General features: G+C 33.6%; 1 protein-coding gene across 1 annotated transcript in view; it reads right to left on the bottom strand.

Moving 5' to 3' along the window:
* Nucleotides 1–3,102: 3,102 nt before the first annotated feature.
* LOC125233751 (small conductance calcium-activated potassium channel protein) overlaps nt 3,103–25,943 on the bottom strand; it is a 372,074-nt gene continuing 349,233 nt past the window's right edge. The window contains exons 4-17 of the mRNA XM_048139827.1: nt 24,038–24,240; nt 19,976–20,105; nt 19,323–19,418; nt 18,652–18,825; nt 17,394–17,417; nt 15,548–15,690; nt 13,085–13,189; nt 11,498–11,633; nt 9,644–9,754; nt 9,005–9,132; nt 8,032–8,101; nt 6,780–6,881; nt 6,125–6,267; nt 3,103–4,337 (exon numbers count right to left, since the gene is read on the bottom strand). Coding sequence (XP_047995784.1) covers nt 4,190–4,337; nt 6,125–6,267; nt 6,780–6,881; nt 8,032–8,101; nt 9,005–9,132; nt 9,644–9,754; nt 11,498–11,633; nt 13,085–13,189; nt 15,548–15,690; nt 17,394–17,417; nt 18,652–18,825; nt 19,323–19,418; nt 19,976–20,105; nt 24,038–24,240 — 1,713 coding nt within the window. The 3' untranslated portion in view covers nt 3,103–4,189. The remainder of the gene's footprint in view (nt 4,338–6,124; nt 6,268–6,779; nt 6,882–8,031; nt 8,102–9,004; nt 9,133–9,643; nt 9,755–11,497; nt 11,634–13,084; nt 13,190–15,547; nt 15,691–17,393; nt 17,418–18,651; nt 18,826–19,322; nt 19,419–19,975; nt 20,106–24,037; nt 24,241–25,943) is intronic.

Genomic DNA, 25,943 nt, shown 5'->3' with positions numbered 1-25,943 from the left:
AGGAGCAAAATTTATTTAATTCTATATTCAATACAAAGGAGACGTGTTATAATTTGGAGGTAGTTAAAATACTAGGAAATGGGAATCTATTAAATTTAAAAAACTTTTACACATTATTTTGAAATGGGAAAGGCAAAAGATTTAAAATACTATGCGAAAGAGATTGATTTACTCCTACGTTATTTTTGATCGTATATCTAAAAATACTAGTTGGTGTTTCGCATAAAAACTCTAAGTTTATATTTTTAATACATATCTACCAACATTCAAATGATTTTGATACTTTGAAAAGAATCTGATTTTATTAAAATATTACAATTACGGATTGCTTTTTTTATAACTTATACAATATGTTTGGTACGTTTATTCTGGTCTTTGTGTAGTTCATAAATAGATTTACAAACAAGTAAACTCATGTTTTTCTATTAGGATGTAAAAGGCCATTTGAAATGCCAAATAATATTGTATAGGTATACCTATATAATTATTAAGCTGATGTGAGATAAAATATGATTTCTTTGGTATTATGACTAGATTACAGAAAGTAGGTATCTACTTTATTTTTATATAATTATATTATGTATTTTTTATGATCATTATTATAAATTTAAATAAATGCTATTAAACCGTCAGTTATACCATAGAGGAATAAGAAAGGAAAGAGTTGTAACTCCATACATAAGTAAATTCGAGTTAATTATAGTGACATCTTACGTCAAACACGCGTCAAATAGCGTAAAATATCAGTACTGCTACTTGTCAATAGATGTCGAGACAAACGAAAAGTCTAATGCTCAGCAATTTTGGGTCCCCCCACATCTAGCGTCTCGCGAGCGTCGCGTCGGGCCAACTGTATGGGTAAAGCCTGACGCCGCGTCGACGCGACGTCGATGTGCGGGGACCCTAAGGATCGAGTTGTAACTCCATACATCAGTAAATTCGAGTTATTTGTAGTGACATCAAGCGTCAAACACGCGTGAAATAGCGTAAATTGTCAGTACTACTACTCGACACTAGGTGTCAACAGTGCCGCGTCTGCCAAAAATTTAATATTAAAACAGTTTACAACTTATATTACAAGCAGAAGGAATTAAAAACAGAATAGGCACCGATTAATACTATTGTAATATTAGCTAAAAGGGTCCCCCCACATCTAGCGTCTCGCGAGCGTCGCGTCGGGCCAACTGTATGGAAAAAGACGATGACGTCGACGCGGCGTCAGGCTTTGCCCATACAGTTGGCCCGACGCGACGCTCGCGAGACGCTAGATGTGGGGGGATCCTTACTTATTTCTCTATGGTTATACATGTATAACATTTGGGACTGATTTTAGTGATCCGTTGTTTAGAAAAATTAGATTAAATTACGTTATTTAGGGACGAATAACTAACGCTACTTTGGAAAAAAAATCAATGTATTTTTTGCGGATATTTTTGAAATAGTTTTTTTTTGGTTTGTAACAAATGCCAGTTTTATAAAAACTTGTGTAGGATTTAATTTCTAAAATTGTAATAACAATACTGTCACTGTCGATACTGGGGCAAATTTATGATTATGGCATCTGTCAAAATATTAGTAATAGAATTTTAGGAATTTACAATTACTTTGGGTGAGTACTTAGATATTCGTTTATATACATTTTGTTTATCGCCATTGCATAATATATGTACTAGGCCGGACAATAAATAAATATTTTGTATAGTATTTTCTTTGCCTAGAAAAGATATAAACTCAAATTAAATTGGCGCTCATTATTTATAAGCATACTATTGAATGAATGACTTAGCAGTTATTGTTGCATTTTAAAATAATAATAAGTTTGTATTACTACTAAAATTAGTGTGTTACATTAATGAACGACGCTACAGAACTAAAAAATACAAAGTTATTGATCCCATCTCACGTACTCGTAACACTATTAATTCAGATAATCCTATAAAATATTATGCTCTCAATTTTAAGTTTTTCATCTATTTACAAATTCATACTAGGTAATAAAACTGAATTATCGAAATTTTCGTAGTGTTTTAGGCACTATTTAGACAGCCATCAATCTTAATGTCTTATCAAAGCCCTAATTAATCTAATTTTATAAAAATTTGACAAACTACGTGTCAATAGGCAGGTAGTAACAATTTAATTTATCTATATCTAAATAAAGTGTGTATACTGCTTAATAGATCGTATGATGTGCTGCCGTCCGTCTGTCGCGTTACAATTGTTACATTTGATTTAAAGCTAAAACTGGCAAGCAAGATAACATACTATATCAGTATTCAAACCTGCTTATTAAAACAAATTAATTCTTATTGCAAAAATTTAGATATGGAACAAAAATAAAAAGTATCTTTTTTGTCCACTTTTTGAATGTGATATTGTTATAAATTTTACGTCATTTCTACTCAGAATCAGAGTATATTATATCTTAATAGCTAAACATGAAATATTTTCTTAATGAGTTACCATTTTTCATATTTATTTTTTTGTATCGAGTAACAAAAACGTGTGGAAATTCCAGGACACAATTTTTTTTCTCCTCCTATTGAAATAATGTGTGATAGTGCCCCTGATCCTGACTAGAAACTGTCCTAAAATTCATAAAATATATCAAATTTAAAAAAATAACCACAAAAAAAAAAAACGATCTAAAAACAATGTCAAAGTTTTATCTATAATTGTAGGTGAACATGACTGTCTTAAAGAAATCTTTGTTCAAAACAGGTTTGAAACACCTTTATCTAAAAATATTATAAGTAAATAAATAGGTACTCTCATAGGAACTAAAACCAATTTACAGAAATAACTGGCCACTAAGTATCTTATATAAGTTTGATTGTACAATAAAATATCTATTAACTATATTTTTCTCTAAAAGACATACTTGTACATAATGCAAGAAACTTAATAGTAAGACATCCTCCTATTGCAAATAAGTCAGAGTAACTAAAATTACATTTGATATTTAAAACAATTTATATATCAATTGAAATAAAAACAAGTAGGCACTTTTTTCGTGAATAACACAAAAAAAACCCTGTGAAAATACATGCAAAAAGGATTTTATACGCAATTTGTAGAATTTTTGAATACGGTACAGGGAAACAATTTCGACTGGCGGTTAAATTTTTACTCAATTTTTAAGTAATTATAATTAATTTTTAAAACAAACTCAACGATAAAAATAAGTTATTTAAACTAGTCAATGAAGTTCTTTATTCTGATTGCTTACTATAATTTTAACCAAGGTTAGATTAGATTTTTCAGTGATAGTGATACTAATCATGTTCATCATAATATACAGAGCAGAGTATTAGTCTTTCAAATTAAAACAATCAGAATAAGCTGTTTGATCGTAAGAATAAGCAATCAGAATAAGCTGTTTTGTATTTCAAAAAAAAAAACAGAAATATTTTCAACGTAGGTAGGTACTTGTTTTTACAATGGAAATTAAATAGTTGAAAAACTTGCAAGCCTGGTTCTTTGTTATACTTAACCTATTTACAAAAAATAGATGCAGTCAATACAGTGTGGAATTGGTTCTTGAAACATAGGGTAAAACGTGAACAGACGTGTTTGACAAACTATCCTATATCTATCTTGATAATGTATTCAAAATATATTCTAACGTACTCTAAAGCGCGTATCGATAAAGCATTTTTGTATAATCACAACAGCAAGTCCTTTCTGGCTAATTTCTTTTCACTATCTAAGCAATACCTATTAAAAAACAGTCCCACACATCCGAAACTTTTTGGGAACAGCGGAAAACTACGGCTGACCTTTTCTCGCTCCGAGGCGTGGTCCACTGGCGAAAGAATCATGTCAATAGACCCCAAAAATCTTCCATCATAAGATTATTAAAATTTCTTGGTGTGTTTGAGATCATGTGCAGCATCTGCCAGTTTCTACTATTGGTTTACTTGTTCACTTGTCTTTGATAAAATTCAGATCACTAGGAAGTAAAAATTTCATGTGCTTGGTTGTCAAAAACAGACGGAAGAGGATAAGGTAGCACCACATGATTTATATAGAATTAAAGAAGCACAATATCAAAATGTGTCCTAATTTCAAGGTCTACAGATATCTTTCTTTCGCCATCATCTGGTCGTAGTTATATCAAGGGGGGTCAGAGGAGGGGCGCCGAGTTTTGACGAGTTCAGCACAACAGTTCGGAGTTGGAAGGCGGTACTCAGCTGGGTAGGGGAGGCCGAGCTGCGTGGGTCGCGGGGCTGGTCGGAGCGGGGGAGTGGGCGACAGTGCTCTCCGGGGCTGAATGGGTCCTGACCCCGGGTAGGATGGGGCTCGGTGGCCAAGGGTGTGATGCTGTTGTTAATGTTCTGAAAAAAAGACCAAAACGTTTATAGACAGGGTTTACTGAAATAATTAAAATCTGATAGTGGAGATTGAATTTACACTTTGGTAAAGGTAAAGTCGATATAGGTATTTTTTTATTTTAATATACGGATAGCACACTTTGGATAAATTAATATGAATGAATATTGCTTCCTGACGAAAGCTCAGGTATGGGATAAGATAAAATTTTATTAAGTTGTTGACGAATAGAGGCTAAATTTTATTTATCTATACTTCGCTTGTGCCACAGAAAACCAATATCGTTGAAAGTCATGCGGACGTTACTAATCCACGAAATTAGTCTTCGCAACTCTCATCGTCTTCTTTGCGTTTTACCAATTTTTGCCATGGCTTCACTACCTAATCGCCACTAGTTGGACCAGCTGCTTAATCTTTAGCTAAACATGTCAATCGTACAGGAGGGTATAAACATGAATAATCCTGGTACACTTATATAAAATAGTGTGGCGGAACATAGAGTACATAATATAGTAGGTACTCACACGTGGATCGAACTTGGAGTAGTTATAGACTCCAAGTGACGGGCGCTGATCGCAAGGAATTGCGGCTCCGTGCTGTGAAACATATCCAGTTTGCTGTCGCTGGCCAGTATGTCATTGAGAAGGGTTAAAGCGTGGTGCAGTGGTGAGTGCGACAGAGCATGGGTGCGTGCCACCGGGATGGCGAATAGAGTCTGTCGGCGGGGACGGAGTTCTAAACCGGTGACCGGACGCACTTTGAGTGAAATGAGCGACAACAAGGAAGGGTTCGAAATTTGGCCGCGTATTAACCTAAAGAAGAATCTTACAAGGGACAAACTCCTTCTGCACTCTAGTGAAGTATAGTTTACCATTCCTAGTACATAGAGGGTGGGGTAAAGATGTGGATAATATCCATAGGTTTTAAGGAAAAGGAAGCGTACAAATGACTTTTGCACCCTCTCTAACATAAGAGTGTATTGATGCTCATGAGGGCTCCATATTGTGGCGTTACATTCAAGCCGGCTTCGAACATATGCATTGTATAATGCACAAAAGGCATTTAGGGAATCAAGAAATTTACATTGGCGGATTACAAAGCCCAATACTTTTCTAGCAGCCTTGCAAGTTGCAACAATATGCTCATTAAAAGTAAGATGGGAGTCGAACCATGTGCCCAGATCACGAGCAGATGTGACTTGTTGCATAGGCTGATTATAAATCGTGTAGTTGTAATGTAGGCTATTGAATGCACGGGTGTAGGACATGACTGAGCATTTATTTTCATTGAGGGACAATTTGTTTTGAATACTCCACGTACATACGCTGCTGATGTCCTCTTGTAATGCAGCACAGTCTTGGTGAGCACTGATCGGTTTAATTAACTTTAAATCATCAGCAAACAGTAAGCACGTGGAGTTTTTTATGGATGCAGGGAGGTCATTGATAAGAATAAGAAATAAGAGAGGACCGAGAGAACTACCTTGACCTATTCCTGATAATACAGAGTATGAATTTGACCTGGATTGACCATATTGGACATATTGCTGTTAGTGGAGATCATTTTAGCTTCATATTACTAGTCTGTGCGGAAAGAGAAGAATCATGAAATTTATAGACCTCTATACTTGATAAATATTGCTTGATTGACTTCTTCTGTGAATAATGTGAAAAAGAATCGTGACAAGTGGAAGATTCTTCTAAGATGCCCCTAATGATGGATAACAAGATGCCATCATCATCATATTTGGTGTAATGTTCTTCTATGTATTTCTATTTTGTGAAGTACATACCTGGCATGAGGGGTGATAACACTAGCTGGTGGAGTAGGTGCCGCAGCAGTGTCTGGATGCAGGTAGTTTCTGCGAGACTCTGCCCGCTCCCAGCACTGCTGCAAGCACCTGGCCACCACATCTGGTAAGCTGTTTACTTGTTCCTGTAACATACGACGCGTTTTGTTGTTACTGATGGTTTTAGGAAGAAGTAGGAAGTAATTTTATATGACGGGTGATTCTAGATTTTTGAGATACTTATCTTCCTATTTTAATGTAAAGAGATAAGTATCGCAAAATTAATCACAAGTATGAGAAAAAAACAATACAATGTATGACTTCAATAAATAGAAAGCTATGATAAAATGTGAATGAAAACATAATAGGCTCATTGCGCTAGCTTTAGTTCCATTTTTGGTCCACTGCAAGAAATTTGAATAAAAACCAATTTTTTTGCACATGTATCTTTAATTGCAGTCGTTGTTGTCATAGCAATGGGTCCAAACGTTCTACGTAAAAAAAAATATTTCAAAGGTAGCAAATTAAGTATTCAGAATATTAATTGCTATCCCGCCTAATTGAAAAAAACGATATGAGTTGTTTTTCAAAAAAGACAATTTTGTTATAGACTCTTACTAAAAATAGCTGTGATTAAGGTATAATAATAAGATCTCACCTGTAACGTTGTAAGCTTTTCTTCTAAACTTGTTAATCGCTCTTCTATAGTATCTTGTCTGGTGCTCATATCTGATACTATCTCATAAACAGTATTTTGTGTCTGCAAAAGAAAGGGGTCCTACTATCAATCGCTTTGCAGTTATTTATTCACTGTTCATTTTAATTTTAGTATAACGTGTTAGTGTTTCAGTTGCCTGCCCTATGTGTTTCGAATGTCTGTTACATGTGTGTATAGAATGTTGTTAATGTTTGGACAGTTGAAAAAGTATTAGTCTTAAACTAAGGAAATAATATTCGTCTACATTATCTAAAGAGCTCATGCTAGATGGAAATTTGAAATGGAAAGATTCATGCAGCTATTAAGGCACTAGAATGCTAGCGACTAATACATAAACTGTAATTTTTAAAGAACCTTCTAAGACCAATTTCATTAGTCAATCTAAAAATTCTAAAGAACTGGACAAAAACAATAATCACTATTTTACTAAGGACACACGTTTCTTGAGCCAGAACTACCAAATATGGAATGAATGTCCTTTTTGCAACAAAAAGAAGCATCATTCATATTTGTATATTCAAGGTTCAGTTGACAACCAAAATTTTAAAGAAAACACACCAGCAGATCATAATATTTCTACCCATAAGATATTTACTCTCATCTTCTTCGTTTTCATTAAAATCACGAGATTAGTCGAGATAAGAACAATTGACAGCAAACTTTAATCAAAATATATCTTTTATATGGCTTGAACTACTGTTTCTGGTCTTACAAACTTGACAAGTCTTCTATCTCGTTTTGTTTGCAAGTATAAGTAGGTACATCATTTTTTTTTCTTTTATGTGCCGTGTTCCGCTTAGTCTTTGTGTTTAGAATATTGTACGATTTTGAATTTGGACTATAATAGTTGCAAAATTGCAGTAGTAGTAGCAGTAGTAAACACTTTATTGCACAGATCAAATTACAAGTACAGTAAATAATTATAATAGTTATGTACAAAGGAGACCTTATCCCTTTAAGGGATCTCTTCCAGATAACCTTGTAATAGTATGTCTAATAGATTATTTACAGGTATTTTGTAAAATCGTTAATGTGAAATATGATATTATAAGCATTGAATAAAGAAAGTAATAATTATAAATTTTCCTTGTCAAACGACCAAATATGGCCAAGAGTAGTGCCAGGGACAACTAAATGAGTGTGACATGGAATGAGTGTAGCAATTAATATTATAAACATTTAATCAACTAACCTTTGCCATATCTGTTATTGTATTGGCATTGTCCATTAACTTTCTTTGATCCATTTTTACTTTTCGTAATCTGTAAAAAATAATAAACATGTGATTACAAAACAAACTAATTATGAAATATACCATATTACTAAGTATGTATATTTTATATCAAACATTATTACGCATACGATTCTCTGTAATGTTTCTTATACTATTCTCGACAAAATACCTCATCATCGATTGATCTGCGAAACTACACAATATCATCACGGGGTTTCTTTTTTCGTCCATTACTTTTTTTAGCTTCTTATTAATAAAACGTTTAGTATCTAGATCTGATGTTGTTGAACGTTTTTTTTTCTTTCTTTCTCTATACTTACGCATATATGGTAAGCGCTGGTAGCTTAGCGGTAAGTGCGTTGGACTTTCGGTCCGGAGGTCGCGGGTTCGAACCCCGGCTCGCACCAAAGTTTTTCGGAACTTATGTGCGAAATGTCATTTGATATTTGCCAGTCGCTTTTCGGTGAAGGAAAACATTGTGAGGAAACCGGACTAATTCCAATTTAATTAATTAAATCGGGCCTTCTAAAACCTTCGGGTTGGGATGATCAGATGGCAGTCGCTTTCGTAAAACTAGTGCCTACGCCAAATCTTGGGATTACACTGAGAGAAATTTGCATTGTGAATTTAACAAGTTCGACTTGTTGCGGTTTATCCGTTTGAATCAGCCAAACGTATGTTAAAACAATATATGTCAGGTTGTTTTTATAAAATCGACTTGTTGATTCAAATATATTGCCGATTCAAATGATAAGTAGCTTGTTGTTTGAACCAAAGAGCACGTAGGCGCTATTTTAACCAAAAAACTTGTTGAATGAACATGAAAACTGGTTGTATTTTCTCTCAGTGTAGTTGTCAAAGCGGAGCCCAGGCTTCTATGAGCCGTGGCAAATGCCGGGATAACGCAAGGAGGATGATGATGATGACTTACGCATATATGGCTAATAAAAACTTCCTCTGGTGAGTCCGGACTCGACCTGGGTGAACTCTTTTGACCAGTCTTGTATGTTTGTATATTAACCACGTTTCTCGGAGCACGTTGGCGGCTGCATTTTTTAACTGTAATATTCATTTTAATAGTTTTATTATACACGATTTAATTTTATAGCTTAATAATATAAAACGAGCAACAAACAAACACAGTTTTAGTAACAAACACACTTTGTTAGTATTTTAATATTATTTTTCGATTTGGTAAAAATCTTAAACTACAATGCAAACATATATACTAGCCTATAGTGTTGCTTAGAACTAAACTATATTATCTATGTATTTAATTCACATTTTATTTAAATTTAAACCATATGTGTCATTAGCATTAGAACGTGTTAACAGGATTTATAACATTACCTAGCAAGAACTTACCTCAGTTTATCTTCGTTCGTTGTTACGTGAACAACCTTACCTTTTTTGTTAGTTGCGTTTCCATCATGAAGTTATGCACATGTTTCTCCGCTCTAGTTAATTCTAACTTTCTTGAAGCAACGGTCACTAATAATGCTGTACAGCCAGCCCCCTGTTAATTAGATTAACAATAATTGTGATGAACTGAGGTCACCGTAATACTTACTCTTTTAGTAAGTTGTGTGTCCATCATGAAGTTATGAACGTGCTTCTCAGCTCTAGTTAATTCTAATTTTCTTGAAACAACCGCGACTAATAACGCTGTGCATCCAGCTCCCTGTTAAGTGAATACCTTAATGTAAAAGCGAACGTGGAAGCAGTTTTCCATTCCAATAAATAAAAAGTTGAAAGGCTAAAAAGAAAATAATTTTTGGCTATGTGCTCAGAATTTATTTATTTCATTTATTTTATTTTATATGGAGGATAATAGACACAATTTTAAATTTGATTTCCAATACCAATAAAAAAAAGTTTGTCTAAATAGCCAAATATTGCCTCGATTACCCTCGCTAAGTTAAATAGTAAAAAGATTTATTATAAATTTATATTTCAATTTATTATAATGTAATTTGAATTAAATCTAGATGCACGTGAAAATTATTGATGTAATAACAAAATAAAATAAAAATACTGGTTACCTTTTTCCAAATTTCAAACCGATACAAATAGGTTTAATAATACACTATTGCAAAGACGGTCAATGGGCGATTATCCAACAGTTATAAAAAAATCTGCACCTTGTCATGATTACGTTTTCCTTACAATAGTGTACCAAATTTTAAATTTACATTTACAAATTACAAAAGCACTATTTTAGGTGCAACCATTTTATTGTGTAATCATTGTACTTAATAAAATAATCTCAGGAAAAGTGAGCCATTTTAAAAAACAAAGTTATTGTGCAATTTTAGTGAAATATTTGTGAAGAGAGTTCTAGAAAATAGTAAGGAGAAAGAAGCATTCCATTCTACAAACGTTTCTAATAGCTGGCTTTAACAGGGAAATGGACGTTACTTTACTTTAAAATCATCAAAACCGTACTTTACTTTATCCAAGAAACTCAATTACCTGCAAGTACATAACTACAAATAGTTTATATGGTGAAGTGAAACATGGAGTGTGGGATCAATAAATAAAATGCATTTTAACCCGAAAAAGTCGTTAGAGAGTCAATTGTGTATTCCTACTCATGTGAATTCGACATTACTTATGTGATGTGTTTTTGACACTGCAATTATTACATGAATAAAGCAAATACTGCGATATAATCACATTCAAACGTGAACCTCTGATATACTGTAACATTAATACACCAAATACAATGTGAACATTTCCATCAAATGTGTGTAAAGCATTTATGTGTTGTGTGATATGTATTTTACATCGATGCTAATAAGTGTTGACTGACGAGAAGATTTTCCAAAGTTGTAAGGTTAGAACACGTTTACAGATATCAAGAAATTAGATTGCATTATAGAGTCGTGAATATTTGTGAATACCAATTAAAATTTAGCACCCGTGTCAGTCAACACAAATAAAAGGTGTTTTTTATTATATTAACTTACCATTATACCGGTGCTAACAGCAATACCTCTGCCGCAATATGTGTTTGGCACAATGTCACCAAAACCGACGGAGAGAAACGTTATTGCAATAAGCCACATTGCATTCAGTAGATTAGCGTGTTCTTCATCGTGAAACCTGAATCGTCAATAAATCTGTCTGAACCAAATGTTATACCTACGATAGTGTTAAACCTAAGCGTTTCTTGCAAGCCGCCCTAAGCATTATCATTGAACGTAAAAAGAAGTAAAAGATCGCGCAGGTTTTAAGTATTTAAAGAGTTTGACTTTGATTGTTTAGTTTATTGTGATTAAAGTATTGTATAAAATGGCTCACCTTTACCTTAGCACTTTCTACACAATGCAAGTAATCTTGCCTTGGCTAGAAAACATGTTAAAAACTAAAAAAACTCTCAAAACCAGTGTTTTTTCACGCGTAAATTGATTTTGATACATACCACCATACCGCAGGTGAGGGTAATGCCGCGACCGCAGTACGTGTTGGGCACAATGTCGCCGTACCCCACACAGAGGAACGTAATAGCAGTCAGCCACATTGAGTTTAGCAAATTGGCATGGTCTTCATCATGGAACCTGAGAGCCAAAACGCCCGACAAGAACCACAGGGTAACCGATTGTAATGCCACGATAATCTTAATTACTGATACCTTTAAAGGAACTTGGCGGTTGGTGGCCACTTTTATTTTAAAAATTCAAGGTCAAGTATCAAAATTCCACCATTGTCAAATTTACTTAATGAATTATGTGATGAATCAACCTAAATATCAATACTATGTCGTTTAATGTTGCATGCCCATTGAAAGACGACAAAAATTGTTTACTACACAAATATTCACTAATACCGCATACGTACAGCGTGCAGACTAAACATTTATTGGGGTTGGATATTGAACAAATTTTCAGCCATGCGTGAATACGATTTAGTTACACTTTGATCTCGAGGGACACAAAAACAGACAACCAATAGACTCGATAAAGATAGAAGGAAGATATATAATGATGAAAGAATAATTTTAAAAACAGTTGATTTGGGTGATAGAGAAACGTGGTTTTATAATGATTGTGAGACAGGTGCAGTGATTTGGTGCTTCTTGACGAGGGTTCAAGCTCTAACATGAGCTAGTGCGCTACAGTTTCCATTTATTAAAATTATTTTCTTATTTCCTAAGTCGTTTAAATGTAGCAAAATTGAAATTATAAGTACATTGTGTATTCGTAGTTGCTTTGCATAGAAAAGTGCTAGTGCATTATTTTCATGTGACAACACGCCATATGTGTCTACGACATTTTTGAAACTGCGGCCAACACTTGCTTTGTGTCTAGCTAACATATAAACAGATATATAGCATATGTGTCTTGTACCTTATTAAAGCTAATTGATTAATCAAAGTCAAACTCTTGTTTTGTGATGGTAATGAACCTGGCTTCGCTACATACAATATTCCGCAAAATGTAAACACAGATACCGACAACAAAACAGACAGTGTGGATAAATTAAGCATAAAACAATAAATACGATACCACAGCACAAAAGCGTTAGCATGCCCACGTAGGCAATACTGGTGGATTCCGCTACAACAGTGGCGGAATAGGTGTACAAGGCTACAAACTGTATAATACTAAAGATAATGAAAGCGATAATACTGAGGCTGCTGGCTCGACGCAAGCGGTGCGCGACGCGATAAGCGGTAAATCAAGGTCGTTCAAACGTTAGTTCGAGAACATTATTTGAACGCTGTTGATTTGTTGTTTATTTCGACGCGTAACGCATGCATCCAACCCGCAACAACTTTAGCACAACTAGTTTGTCGCGCGCGAGTCCATATATCAAGCGTGACTTCATGTATGGACTTGCGCGCGACAAGGCAAGTTGTGCCAAAGGGTCTGATGGCGAAAGAAAGGAAAAAAAAATGTTCAGCTTATATATTATTTTTAATCCAAAATTGCCGACATACTGCATGTTGATTCCAACTAAATACTTCACAAGTATAAATGAAACACACGTCATTGTATTTGATACTAACCTTTCACATTGTCTTAACGTCCAGCTCGCAATTATCCATAAGGAAACCATAAAAACTAGTAACACCGTTCCGGGGCATATGGTCATAAGTGTCTTCAAGACAAACCTGAAATCATTGACGAAAATAATCAATAAAACTCATGTCATTATAGGGATAATTGAGAATATAAGTTATTGACAAAAAAAACACCACTTCTGATAAGACTCTTTATCAGATGACTCTTCTTTTCAGAAGAAAGGAAAGATCTTACTGTAAGTGGTAAATTATTAAATAATTATATTTCGTTTAATATGTATAATATGTATAGTATCACTCGCAGACGATGTATCTTGATAAAAGTTAAATACTATTGCTACACATTTTTCTTTATTTAGAAATACACATGGGAGTAGTCTTAAGTACTGTTTTATTTTAATGTTGGAATAGGCTACTTGACCCTTTTTCAAAGTATGTCTTATATTATTAATTACTGTCTAATTAAACGAAAAAAAAATAGTACCATATTTTATTACGACTAAAAACCCGCAAAAAAATTATTTAAAGTTTACTTTTACGTGATCAGGCAAAAACAACATCAGCCATATTAATCTATAGAATATCTATGACATGACGTCAGTATATTTAGAAAAAATATTTCACATTGTCACACCCGTCAAGAACTATGAATTTTAATACAATAGAGGTTGCTTCTATGGAGATCAGATTACTACCTCTAATTTCCATAGTTGATCTGAATTATGTGACGTCACTCCATTGGCCAACACCTTTTTCGGAGTCCATAATTAAAAAAAAACATACACACATCTTTAATTAAAAATACGCAGTCATCACGCACTTTTAATGCCCGCAAGCTATAAATATTGATTTCTTAAGTCAAATACTACAGAAAACAATAACTTGATGTGCTAAATTCGATACGAGTCTAGTAGCCTATTGTAATTTTTGTATATTGTTATTTGACCCTAATAAATATTCAGTACATAAAGAGACTTTTTAGAAATAAACTACTTCACATAATGAACAATTGAACACCCGCCCAAAAATAACTTTAGCTTCCTAGTAAAATATTATTTTCAAGCTAGTTTTGCATCGAAATTATCAATAACGCTATATACAAAGTGGGTCAATTGTCAGGTCAGAATTTAAAATCATCTTTTGACACGTCATAATTGGACGGTGTTATGGAATAGCGAACTAAGCGCCAAAATCCGAAAAAAAAGTTATGAATGCAGTTCGGATATAAATGTGATATTGACTATTTCTTTGTTGAAAAATCATGCTTACAGCCTTATTTTAAGGGGTAGAATCAAGCGACACGTTAAAATTTGTATGGCCCTGTATACTAAGTCGTTACGTAAAAACGAATTGAACGCCAAATTTACTTTTACAAATTATAATAAGCGTATATTCTAAATCGCAAAATCGAGTTAAACGCCATAAAAATGTTATTAATTCGTTTTGGTTTAAAGTTTTGATGATTTATAAACGCAATATCGATTTAACCGCCCTAATAGTGTCGTTTGATTCGTTGTTACATATTTGAAATTGCAGGATATTTCGCTTAATGAGAACTAAGTATCAAGAGGTTTTGTTATATCATAATATCTTATGTGTGTAATACTGGCTAGTACTAATGAATTATTATTAGTTACAATGCCAATTTTGCCATATATGCTGATTTTTTTGACATTTATGAAAAACAGTTGATTGCAGAACAAAACTAAATTGTTAGACGGATTAGTCCTAATCATTGTGGAGGAAAACATTGTTGTTAATTTATTTACAATAGCAATATTTACTCAAATATATGGAATTTAATTTTATTCCAGTATTCACTTTACCTCTAACAATTTGCATTAAAGAATCAAGCGACAAAATATGTCTCATAGTACGCTACGGCGAAATAAATTAACGTCATCGCAGTATTAGTTCAATAAAGAATCAAGCGGAAAAACGTTAATAACTTCGAAACTTGAATAGGTATGGTGTTATTTTTTTATCTATTTAAATTATGAACACTTTTATAGGTTTAGTGTCAAAATTAACTTTTTTACTTTATAAATGAACTTACAACAACTGATTCAAATTTCAAATCTTTCTAGCTCATTTTCTCGATTTCAACTAACTGTCGCTTGATCGCTTATTCCATAACACTGTCCAATTATAATTCTCTTACATTAATTTCTGTTATTTCAGCATAATATTTGAGAAGCTAAACTGTGGAATGAATTGTCGCCTGCGGTATTTCCGGACCGATACGACCTTCAAATCTTCAAAAAAAGAGCGTACACCCATCTTAAAGGCCGGCAACGCACCTCCAACACCTCTGGTGTTTCGGGTGTCCACGAGCAGTGTTTAGCTATAAGTAATATTGTAATTGTAATAATATTGTACCATCAGGCGACCTGTCTGCTCGTTTGCCTCCTATCCCCTAAAAAAAAAAGGACTGATAATACAACTCACCTTGTGTTAAAATTAATTCTGTTTAAGGCTCCTATACTTCGCGACGAAGCATCCGTAAATAATTTACTATGAAGAAGCATAACCCTGCATATTAGATATAGCCGAAAGAACATAGGCAGTGACAGTGTGACGTCATACGGTACCTGAAATTAGAAATAGATATATTTTGTAGCATCATTTGTGTAGAAAACAGAGATTAAACACAGTCATCTTTATAGAATACATGATATTATTGGTTGTCTATTGTTTGCCCGACAGTCATTTAACATAATATTCATTTGCCCGAATCTAACTTGCCTGAATTTCATTTGCCCGAATGATTTGTTTACCATAAAAATCATATGACATACTCGTTGTTTATCCGAATATTACCTTCCATAATCATACAATGCCATACTATTTGTTAGCCATATTATTAAGTGCAATAATATGGTTTCATAGAATATTCAAACGCCATAAGCAATTATTGCCATATTAATTGTTGCCCATATTATTACCTAACCTAACCTACTTTCTGATAGCAGTTTCATTTTCCAGGGGTCACAGTTCTAAGCTAACCTAACCTACTTTCTGATAGCAGTTTCATTTTCCAGGGGGTCGCAGTTCTAACCTAACCTAACCTACTGTCTGATAGTATTTTCATTTTCCGGGGGGTCACAGTTCTAACCTAACCTAACCTACTTTTCAAGCAGTTTCCTTTTCCAGAGGTTCACAGTTCTAACCTAACCTAACCTACTTTCTGATAGCAGTTTCATTTTCCTGGGGGTCAGTTCTAACCTAACCTAACCTACTTTCTGATACCAGTTTCATTCTCTAGTCCTTCTAGTACCTATTATAGTAGTTTTCGATTCTGCCAAAGTACATTATGGAAATTGACTTTTCTGGACGCTAATTTGTATGACAAATGATGGTATGGAATGTGGTAATTACGGATTTCGATGATTCTGACAAATGACATTATGGAAACTGACTTTATGGGAAACAAAGTTTCTGGCACTAGATTAATATAGTAAACAATGATTATGGCATAAGATGTTATGAGAAACAAAATTATGATTGTTGAATAGGATGGCAAATAAAATTATGGCAAATGAAATTCTGGCAAATGGGGGTATCCCGATATTATTATATACATTTTATTGATACAAGTAGCCAGGAAGTTATTTTAGCTAAAACCTAAAATAATGTTATCATTATCATACCAGGCTCTTATTGTTTATTTTAGTTACTACATTTAAACAAAGTAATAATGACTTATGAGCATCCTGTTATATTAAGAACCTAGTCGTTGTCTAAAATTAAATCCTATCTAGTTTATTAAGTACAAATTCAAAAAGCTAATAAGTCAGCAATAGTAAAATTATAATTGATTTCTAGTTTCAAGTGTAGCTGTAAACATGCACAAACTTTTTCTATGTACACAACATTTTAATTTTACTTTATTTAAACTCCTTATAAATCTCTAATTTTGATTGACGAGGTCATAACTGGAACAATATAGGTGCTAAAACCGTGATCAAAGTGAAGAAGTAAAGAACAAACCACACATTCAAAGTCTGAGGTAAGTTCGAGTCAATCTTGTTTAACGATACCTCAAACAAAACGCACACACGGAAAAATCACACCACAAACAAAAAGTGTGGTGACTTCTATATCATCAGTTGATCAGTTGTTTCAGTTTTCTAAATTGTGATTCCATCGATGTCTAATAGAAATGCAGGTGGATAGGAAAACATGAATAGGTAATAAGTACGAATGCAATCGACGCCATTTTGGACATAACATGCCATCACACATGGACGCTAACATCACGGTCAATTATCGGTCACTTTGATTCAATACAGACCTGAATTTGCTTATACATTGTGCCCTATGGGAGAAAATGAAAGGATATATCAGATATATCTCACCATCGAAGTCTTTCGTTTTGCCAAAAACTTTTTTGCTAATTATGTTAATAAGGGCTTTACAATTGCTCATATTTATAGATTTATATACAATTATATATACTGTTCTTACACTATTTAGAAAAAATGTTGAAAAGTGAAATAAAATGTTATACCAAATAAAATATTTAGCAAAAACTTGTCAGGCAAAATGAAAGCATTCCAGTAAAAAGTCGCATAGATATATTATACACGATCAATGACACAAATGCAAATAAATAATTCAAAGCGTATTGAACGTGCTATTTGCAAACTCACCATTTGTTGGTTATATAACTACAATAAATCTAGTTTTCATGTGAGTATAAATACTAAAACTATTAAAAGCTAAAAAAACTAAGTAGAAAGTTACTCAAATACATACGTAGGTACCAATTTTAGGAAACTATGAATGAATATTACAAAACCAAATGTTACTTTTTACGGAAACCACCAATATTATACTACTTGGGACAAATAACAATGAAAAATATAGCATAGAAATTTAGAAGATTCAAAGGTACAATTTATTGGACACTATTAAAACTTACCTTTGTAATTTTACCTTATTATATTTAAAAAAATAGAATCTGAATATTTTTATAAAACTAATTTAATACAGGTGACGCTTGTTAGAAAATGAAACGTCAGCTGTTATTTATAAAGCGTAATAGTTAAAAACTACTCAATAAAATATACTCAATATTATATTGGTCGTGTCCAATAAATATACATATGAAATAAACATATTTCAAATACTACAAGTAAAAGTTAGACATTCGATTGCAATTGAAGAATTAGAGACAGAAAGAGAATTTTATAGTATTGCCAAGAACTAGGCATCCTATTTCATCGTATTTGATTTTTTGAAGTTTTCTTCTTTAAAATCGATATTCGTTCAATAATCCGGGGTTTAAAATTTGAAGAGGTACTTATCAAATCAAACTTTCTGTGTTACGTTTAAAATAAAAAGAGAAAGTATTAAAAGTTTTGCCCGCGCAAATTTCATAAAACCCGTGACCTTGAACTTGAACATCGTACAAACCAACTAGGAAATCAGATTCGGCACACGCCTGAAATATAACCCATAAACAGTCGTGCGTCGGAACTGATGTTTTACAAAAAATTCCCTTGTGCCTGATGGTTATAGACTGTATGAATAATCAAAAAGGTACTTACAACTTCAACGCCTATAACGCCTCCTTTGTTGGCCAGCTTCGTAGTCCAAGTGAAGGTGTACTGGCCAGGGATCGGGTGGACGGCACAAATGGCGAGTTCTAGTGCAATCTGCGCTATCCGCTGCCACGTCATTGCTATTCGCCAGTCGTCAGCGCAGTTGTCTATCATAAATAACTGGAATCATAGAAAAATAGACGTTATGCAAACATTCTATTGTCACTAAATATTTGTTCCTAAAGTTGTGTATAGATAGATGGCAGCACTATTATTCTAGCTTGCTGTTTGAGCTGGCCGTCACCTAGTATCACTAAGATGAGGTGGCATATAATCGAGAATTCTGGATTCTGCAATGGCGAGGTAGTTGCATTTGCGCCTTCATGGTGATATTGTATGGTATGACATAGTTAGCTCAAGTTTAATATGTCTTTTTTAAAAGTTCCATACCTCAAAATGGAAAAACAGCTATTTACAGGCTATTTTTTAGCTGTTCAAAAATAACTTAAAAAAGGTAGTTTGAGAAAATATATTTTCTTACGTTAATGCTAGTAATTTACATATATACAATTTTCAATAAAAAAATATGTTGTAATCCTTTTCGCAAAGATCAATAATTAAAAGATTTTAATGGGATAAAGTTACTTTCAATCAATAATAAGCTTTTGTTAACTTACCTGTACTTCTAAAGCATGATACGCGACGATTAGGCCAAGTAAGATCACAGTTGACATTGATATAAGCGTCTTTAACGCCTGCGAATATATTGATGCCTGAAATCAATAAATTATATGAATTATTAACACATAAGCGTCAGAATAAAATAAATCGTATGTATACATTTAATATTGGGCCACACTGACCAACTTTTACAGGACTAAACCAGAAATCCAGAAAAAAATGCATTTTTAATAATGGGATAAATCAGAATTAGATTATGTTTATTCAAATGCTATAAGTAAATGCAAATTAAACCAAGACGTTCAATGAATTTTGGCTTATTTAAATTTTGGTATAGTTAGGTCACAGTTTTATTTATGAAGCTACTACTTCATAGAAGATGAATGAACATTAAATCATTAAAGAACTGTCAAGCAACAATTTCTTATACCCATAAAATGCATTTTGCATCTCTAAAGGTCACCCTACACTAGGGCCTTCCAACCGTCGGCGTTTAAACAATAGTTTGGGAAATGGCATGGCTGCACATTTGTACCAACGTTGCGTCGAACACTAGTTTAACTCTACGCCGACGCTTGAGAGACGCTTCTTATAGCACTTATAATATATTGTATAGAATATTAAGATCGTATAAAGTAGTATAGCTTACCTTTGTATAAACACCGGCACTTGAGAGTTCATTTTCTATAACCATAATTATAATACCGAACATTCCCATCACTAGTGCGTAGTCACTTATTCGTTTTCGCTTTTCGAATAACGCCTTTCGTCTACCTAATCTGAAAATTAAAACATATTTGTTTAAGTTAACCAGCACATAATTATCGTCTTAGTCATATTATATTGTAGGCCTGAATATGTCAATACACATAATATGTTATCCCTTTTTTACAAATACAAAAATAAAATAACAGCTAAAAACAAAGGAATACTACTTGTGGCTGTTGAAACTTATGAAACTAATAATTCATCCAAATATGACTATTAAACTGAAATAGCTTTACAGTTTTTATATTTAAATAGTTTTGCTAATCTTCATTGAATATAGACATAGAGTTAATACCATACACATTTCATAATGACTCCTAAATGCATATTTGCCTTTCTAGTTCTTTAATAATTCGAAAGACGAAGAAATCGATGCGTCCCTGATGCAAGTTATTTTCGTTCGTCCAAGGCTGAAGTCATTATTAAAACAATCGGCAGGTCTAAGCGAAGCATAAAAGTCAATATCTGTGTTCGCTGTGACTAAACTATTAATTTTGTTATTAACAGCTAATCGTGTTTGGTGGCACGTGGTAGGTTATTAGTAATTTCTTATTTAAGACTTTCATTAGTATGTTTGTAATTATTATTGGTATTTTAAGTTATAATTAAAGTCCTATCTGGTACCCACAATATTATTAGTTGACAAAGGAGTTACATATTTCAGTGGCTCGGTAAGTTCTCTAATTATTTTTTAATTCCATTACATAATGAGAAGCTTGTCAGGAGACGGGTTCTGATTTCAATAAAACGTTCTGAATTTCATCTGAATTGGTTACAAATGTGAATTTTACTGTACCAGCTGGTTGACTATATAATAAAATTAATTCTCTTGAACCCATACATGTTTTTTAAAACACGATATATGTAGCGTTTAAATTACAAGTTATAAAATGCACGGATGTAATTTGTTCAGTGTCAAAGATCATGATCATTCTTTCTCCAAATCTTTGAACTAAAGTGAACTGTTTCTATGATTTATTTATGTAGATTACTTATAGGTACTTGAAAAATTGAAATTAAACTCAATCGATTATTTTAATCAAAATAGATGTCTAAGAAAAACCACAAAATTAAAATTTTGAAAAAAACCTCGACCACGACATTAGTAGACCGATGTTAATGAAACATGGCTAAGAACACTCCCGACTAACTCAGCGTTCAAATAAAAAAAACTGAATCTAAATCAGTTCATCCGTTCCGGAGCTACCATGCCACAGACAGACAGATAGACAGATAGACAGACAGACAGATAGACAGACAGACAAACAGACAGACACGTCAAACGTATAACACCCCGTCGTTTTTGCGTCGGGGGTTAAAAAATATGTTAAACCTATTTAAATAAAATAAACACGATTTAGTCCACTGAACCAGTGAATTATTAGTTTTGCTATTTTACTTTGTGTTTTAGTTTAGTTAAAAACAAGTATAATAAAAATTTTCACGAGTTCATCAGTTTCCGAATTATATTGATCTGAATTGTATGAGCTGCTTAAAAACGAATCATTAATGTATACTGTCTCTTCTAACCGACATTTTGATTGCATTGTCAACATAATTTGAACATTTCTAATAAACGATTACAGCTATAATAGCTTCGTGGAATCCTTTATATAATAATTATAGTCAAAAGTAGGTACACAATACAGCAGTTAATGATTTGCCTTTTAGGGTGGCTTTGTTCACTATTTCTTTAATTTTAGACCTCTATCAACATTTTGAATATTACTCAGATTTAATGCTTCATGTAACGGAACGTAACACTTTTTTATGTTTGGAATATTTATAAGTAACGTTTCTAAATTCCTTTTTTAAATTCAAATATGTTTTGTAATTCCTTTCGGGTGCCACGTTTCATCACTTTATTACCAAGACCCTAAAATTGGCGCCCATCGTGGGGTTGGAACCCCAAGAAGTCTAAGATTTCGAGGGCGCAGTTTTCCATATATCTCGTTCAAAGAGCTAACCTCTTGCCTGTAATTATTACATGAACCAGTCTAAAGATTCGAGGGCGTAGTTTTTTATATTTTATATTCTAAATATCTTCATCGAAGAGCTAATCTCGCGCGTGTTATTATTACAGATGACTATTTATTTGAATAAATAAAGATCAAGTCGTTCCTGTTTTTTCACGTTGAGCGCCAGATCTTTATTTTACAAAACTACTACTATATTTAAAAAAAATATGGAACATAGGTAACATTTATAAGTTCCTTTTTTAAATTAAAATCCGTTTTGGAATTCCTTCCAGAGGCTCCGTTTTATCATTTTAATACCAAGGCCCTTACTTTGGCACCCAACGTCGGGCTACCAATCAGTTTAGACTGATTTGGGTTAGAGAGCGCAGTTTCATTATATCTTCATCTAGGAGCTAATCTCAAGCGTGTTATTATTTGCAGGTGCCTTTTCATTTGAATAAATAAACACCAAGGCGTTCCTGTTTTTATGTGATTTCTCACCAACGATCTTCTGCACCCCACGTTGGGCGCCAGATATATATATCGGAACGTTACAATATTTTTTTATTATTATTTATGGCACACAGATAACCTTTCTAAATTTCTTTTTAAATTCAAATTTGTTTTTTAATTTCATTCGGAAGCTCCGTTTTATGAGTTCAATACAAAGACCCTCACATTGGTGCATAACGCTGCCCCTAACAGTTCAAGGGCGCAATTTTCTATATATCTTCATAAAAGATCTTTTATGTGATTTCTCACCTACGTTCTTCTGCGCCCCACGTTGAATGCCTTGTCTGTGTATCGGAACGGTACGTTGGTTTTTTTTTTTTTAATTATTTATGGTACATCGGTAACTATTCGGTACATCGGTTCTAAAATATTTTTTTAAATTAAAATGCCGTTTGGAGTTCCTTTCGGAGGCCCCGTTTTATTACTTTAACATAGACCCTCACTTTGGCACCCAACGTGGGGCTAGCAACTGTTTCTTAGAGTTTGAGGGCTCAGTTATCCCTATATCTGCTTCAAAGAGCTAACTTCTTGCCTGTTGTATAACAGATTCTTTTTAATTTTAATAATTAACACCAAGTTGTTCCTGCTTTTTATGTCATTTTTCACCTGTACTACGTTCTTTTCGGTCCCACGTTGGGCGCCAGTCTGAGTGATCTAGTCTAAGCAATAAACTGACAAACCTGAGCCTGAGAAAGGAATTCGACGAATAATTTGTATTGAGAAAGGAATTTAAAAAAAAGTATAGCTAGTGTAAAGTAAAACATAGCGTTAGCAAAAGGACACACATCATTCAAACACCAAGCTTTTACACACAAATGATCGCATGCTCCTTCCATTTTACCAGTTAAATACCAAGACCCTAACATTGGCGCCCATCGTGGTGCACAAGAGTTCGAGCTAACCTAAGGCATGTCATTATAACAGGTGCCTTTATGTTAAAATAGATAAACACTAAGTTGTTCCTGTCCTTTATACGATTTCTCAACTACGTTTTTCTATGCCCCACGTTGTGCGCCAGGAAGGTGAATTTTGAATCTCGCATACGGGATTTTGTCACTAAAATACCGGTTAAAAACGGTGACTTGCTTATTATTTTCAATGACAATTTTCTGAATTCGAACGCGTGAGACTCAAAAATCGGCCCGCTGGTTTTCATATCGGAACGTTTCACTATCTTTTTAAATTATTAATGGCACATAGGAAATATTTCTAAATTCCTTTTAAATTAAAAATTGTTTTTGAGTTTCTTTCGAAGGTCTCGTTTTATTAATTGAATACAAAGACCAGCGTGTTTAAAATTGGCGCCCAACGTGGGGCATCAGTCGAAGGGTTCGAGGGCGCAGTGTTCCATGTATCTGCATCAAAGAGATAACCTCTTGCCTATTATTGCAGATGCATTATTATTTGAATAAAGAAACACCAAGTCATTCCCGTCTTTTGGTTGCGATGAGGAAAGTCAGAGTGTTACTAACCTATATCCTATGTTAGGTTTGTGCTTAGCCGCCCCCCCTCCCTTGTAGGTGCCGCCGCCGAGTGCCCGCTCCTCGCCGAAGCGAGGGTACTCGCTGTGGACTCCGACCAGCGCCACCCCAGCCTCCTCGGTGGACGCGTCCCGCCCGCCGGAGTACGCCTTCATCGCGCCGGGGATCGAGAGCGTCGACACCGGCTTCCGCAGCTGAAACGATTGAGTAGCCATTTTTATTTGTGAATTCGTGTAAATTAAAAATTGGGGTGATTACAGTTGTATTCATATTCTTTATTATGTACATCGTTTGACGAGGATAGTTAGATTTTGCCCGATAATGGCATCATCGCCATCAATAGAGCGTTTTGTACTGGGATTTTTAATGCTAATAACTCTGAAGGTAGGCGTAATCCAGAAGAGTTTATACGAAAATTTTATTTTCTTATGTGATCAGAAATTTAATAATAATAGAATTATTCGGTTTCCTCATCACCATGTGTATCAAGTATTGTTATATATATATTGATTTTTTTAATGACGATTAATAAAAATAATTATACGTTAAGCAATGTATTAAGGAAGGACATTTTTATTATACATACATACATTTCTAGAAAACGTGTTCCAGTTTCTAAAATTTAATGGTCAACTCAATACAGATATGTATAATTCATAAAACGATTGATTCTGCGGGTTATAGAACACACAATATATTAAGAAAACATTTAAAAAAATGCTTATAGTCGGTCGTGTGAATATCACAATAGCAAATTGCCTGAGTTGATCCCGTAGACCAACGCTATCGCTTCGGTAAATTAAACTTAAGTAGTACGTTCAATACCATCAAAAATCCATAAGCTATAACTTTTACTACCCGTGAACGGCGGCGGAATGTCGGACCGGTTCATAATCTTGACTCCTAACTACGTACTTCCAAAATAGCAAATACGACCATCGAATCTCAACAACAGCTCAACCTCTGACAGAACAAAACAACTGTGCCAATCGATGCTCCACAAAATGTCAGTTTGTCACGATTTCTCTCCACTTCAATTCTCATTCGAACCCGTGTCTCCGAATGTCCCGATTCGAACATTTATATCTGTTCAATATTAGATTTCAATAGGATATTGATTAGAATTCAGATACATGTAAAATACTATGTTGATCAAATCCATGTAAAAGTCAAACATCAGGTTATTTAGAACACATTCAAACATTAGGTTAGTCTCGATTACGGTAGTTTGGCAGTTTCTCAATATATACATTTGAACCCTAGTTTATTATGGAGAGCTGCTGCTGTCATAGTTTTGACATACATAATGATGTTACTTACAGAAGTTGACAATGGATGTGTAATAGGAAAAAATACAATTTAAAATTGATGAATGTGTACTAATTGACGAATTCAATAAAGTAATGAACGTGTCATTTCTCCAATTTATGGAAGTGAATAACTAAATAAAATACGCTCTTTAGCGATAAGGCCGCCTGTTGTTTACCTCTGTAATAAATTAAATTTATTGTAATGTGTGTTCCTATGTACATTTCTGAGGTTGTGCAATAAAGTGGATTTGTATTGTATTGTAAACTTTACTGAAAATGGTAATCCGATTCTTTAGTATTTAAAGTGATCTAGTAGTTTAATTACACGTATAAATTTCTAGACTGCTTTTCATAGCTATAATAAATCGTTTAATAGTTAAGTATTGATTGACGGTATGAAAAGTTATTTAATCTGATCTTGGTGAAGTAACTTGCTCCAAAGGAATTCAATACGAAAGTTAAACTTCACGTTCAATATGTAAATTGTTCTTGCAAAAGTCCAGTTAAAGATTCTATCACTACTTGGGTAAGACTTTAATCTTTTCAACAAAGGGAACAATTCAATCAATTTGAATTTGAAAAACACC

This window comes from Leguminivora glycinivorella, chromosome 15, assembly GCF_023078275.1.
Source record: "Leguminivora glycinivorella isolate SPB_JAAS2020 chromosome 15, LegGlyc_1.1, whole genome shotgun sequence".
Taxonomy (NCBI): domain Eukaryota; kingdom Metazoa; phylum Arthropoda; class Insecta; order Lepidoptera; family Tortricidae; genus Leguminivora; species Leguminivora glycinivorella.
Note: the sequence above shows the minus strand (reverse complement) of the source record. Positions and strands in the feature narration are given on the sequence as shown.